The sequence below is a fragment of the Jaculus jaculus genome, chromosome 8, assembly GCF_020740685.1.
Source record: "Jaculus jaculus isolate mJacJac1 chromosome 8, mJacJac1.mat.Y.cur, whole genome shotgun sequence".
Classification (NCBI taxonomy): Eukaryota; Metazoa; Chordata; class Mammalia; order Rodentia; family Dipodidae; genus Jaculus; species Jaculus jaculus.
This window is the reverse complement of record NC_059109.1, coordinates 59,455,432-59,457,453: the sequence shown is the minus strand read 5'-3', so window position 1 is coordinate 59,457,453 and position 2,022 is coordinate 59,455,432. Positions and strand designations below refer to the sequence as shown.

The following is a 2,022-nucleotide window of genomic DNA, read 5'->3' as shown; positions in this document are numbered from 1 at the left end:
GGCTCGGTTCCCCAGGTCCCACGTTAGCCAGATGCACAAGGGGGCGCATGTGTCTGGAGTTCGTTTGCAGAGGCTGGAAGCCCTGGCGCGCCCATTCTCTCTCTCTCCCTCTATCTGTCTTTCTCTGTGTCTGTCGCTCTCAAATAAATAAATAAATAAATAAAAATTAAAAAAAAAAAAGACATAGAAAAAGTGGTTACTTTTGCATAAGGTAGAATTAGTTGTTTGAATTTGGGGAAATAAATCATGAAGTTAAGCTGGTTGATCAGTAAATATTATATTCTTTGAATTATATCAAGTCCATACCTGTATATAAAGACTGGGCAAATTGGAAATATATACCAAAATATTTGATTTCAAACCTGTTTTATAGAGGCATATTATTTCTTAAACTACTCATTTTGAAATTTATCTGACATATCTGAGATATGCACTAGATACCTCTCTTGGAACTCAATTCATATGTTATGAATCTTTTCACAGCATTTTTCATCTCTTTATTTCTCAGTGTATAAATGGCTGGATTTAGGAGAGGTGTAAAAACAGCATAAAACACAGCAAGAAATTTGTCCACCCAGGTGATGTTAAGTGGCCACACATAGATGAAGATGCAGGGCACAAAGAAGGTCATCACCACTGTGATGTGGGCACTGCAGGTGGACAGTGCCTTAGATGCACCAGCTTTGGAGCTCTGGCAAACTGTGAGTAGAATATATGTGTATGATATCAGTAACAGAATAAAGCATGGTACACCCACAAGCCCACAATCAGCATTCATAAAAATGTCCAGTTCATAGGAATCTATGCAGGCCAACTTAAATACCAGTGGCAGGTCACAGAAGAAGCTGTCTATCTCCCTGGGGCCACAGAAAGGCAGCTGCACAATCACAACCAGGTGACTCATGGCATGCACAAAGCCAATGGTCCAGGAAGTCAACACAAGCCCAGTGCATCTTTTCAGACTCATAATGGTAAAGTAGTGGAGTGGCTTGCAAATTGCCACATAGCGGTCATAGGCCATTACCACGAGGATCACCATGTCAATCCCTGCAATGAAGTGGGTAAAGAAGATCTGAGACATGCAGCCTACAAAGGAAATGGTCTTGTTTTCTCTGAGAAAGTCTGTGATCATTTTGGGAGTAGTGACTGAGGAAAGCCACATGTCAACAAAGGACAAGTTGGCCAACAAGAAGTACATAGGAGAATGGAGATGGTGGTCAGTGGTGATTACTATCATGATGACAATATTTCCAGATACAATGAGCAGGTAAAGCATCAGAAATACCATGAAGAGTATAATCTGAATATCCTGCAAGTGGGCAAGTCCCAGAAGCACAAATTCTGACAAGTTGGACTGATTTCCTCTATCCATTTTATTCAGTGTGTCATTGAAGTGACCTTAAATATAGTTTATAAATTAGTGTGATGAGAGAGACTACATAACTTGTAGAATTTGACATTCACATTGAAATGTAACATCCATATCATAAATTTAAAATACAAACACAAAAAGAAATTTTAGCCAAATATTAATAGTAGTATACCCCCAAAGTTAATGCTATTTGATCCAGCATTAGTTTTCTAAGAAGCAGAGGATAAAGTATAACTATTATTCAAATGATCTATTAGCAAAGTAGTCACAAAATAGGATAGTTGAAAAGTATGACAGCATGAGCTAAAAAGTAATTGTGATCTCATTTGGAAAGTATGATGAACCCCATTTAAAATCCAAATATAGTACCAACAATTGTTATGTTGCATAAAAAATTAAGTGATAATATTGGGAAAATGATTATGGATTACACTGAATTTGAATGCAAATATTGTGATATGATCTTACCATTTCTTTGTACTGTCTATAATGATTCCTTTGGTACTTGGTAAAACTACTTTTATGATGCAATAAAATTTAAATTTTAGCTTTACCCTCTAAGATAAATTAGGATACAACCTTTGTAAGGGAAGGTATATAGAAAATTGAGTAAGAATCATCTTTACATGGTTAGAAGTAAGCTTCAGAAG

General features: G+C 36.7%; 1 protein-coding gene across 1 annotated transcript; it reads right to left on the bottom strand.

The window, feature by feature from the left end:
• Positions 1 to 433: 433 nt before the first annotated feature.
• On the bottom strand, positions 434 to 1,375 carry LOC101615610 (olfactory receptor 4K13-like). The gene has a single exon (XM_012952219.2). The coding sequence runs from the start codon at positions 1,370 to 1,372 to the stop codon at positions 434 to 436; it is 939 nt and encodes a 312-aa protein (XP_012807673.2). The 5' UTR covers positions 1,373 to 1,375.
• Between the last annotated feature and the right edge of the window lie 647 nt (positions 1,376 to 2,022).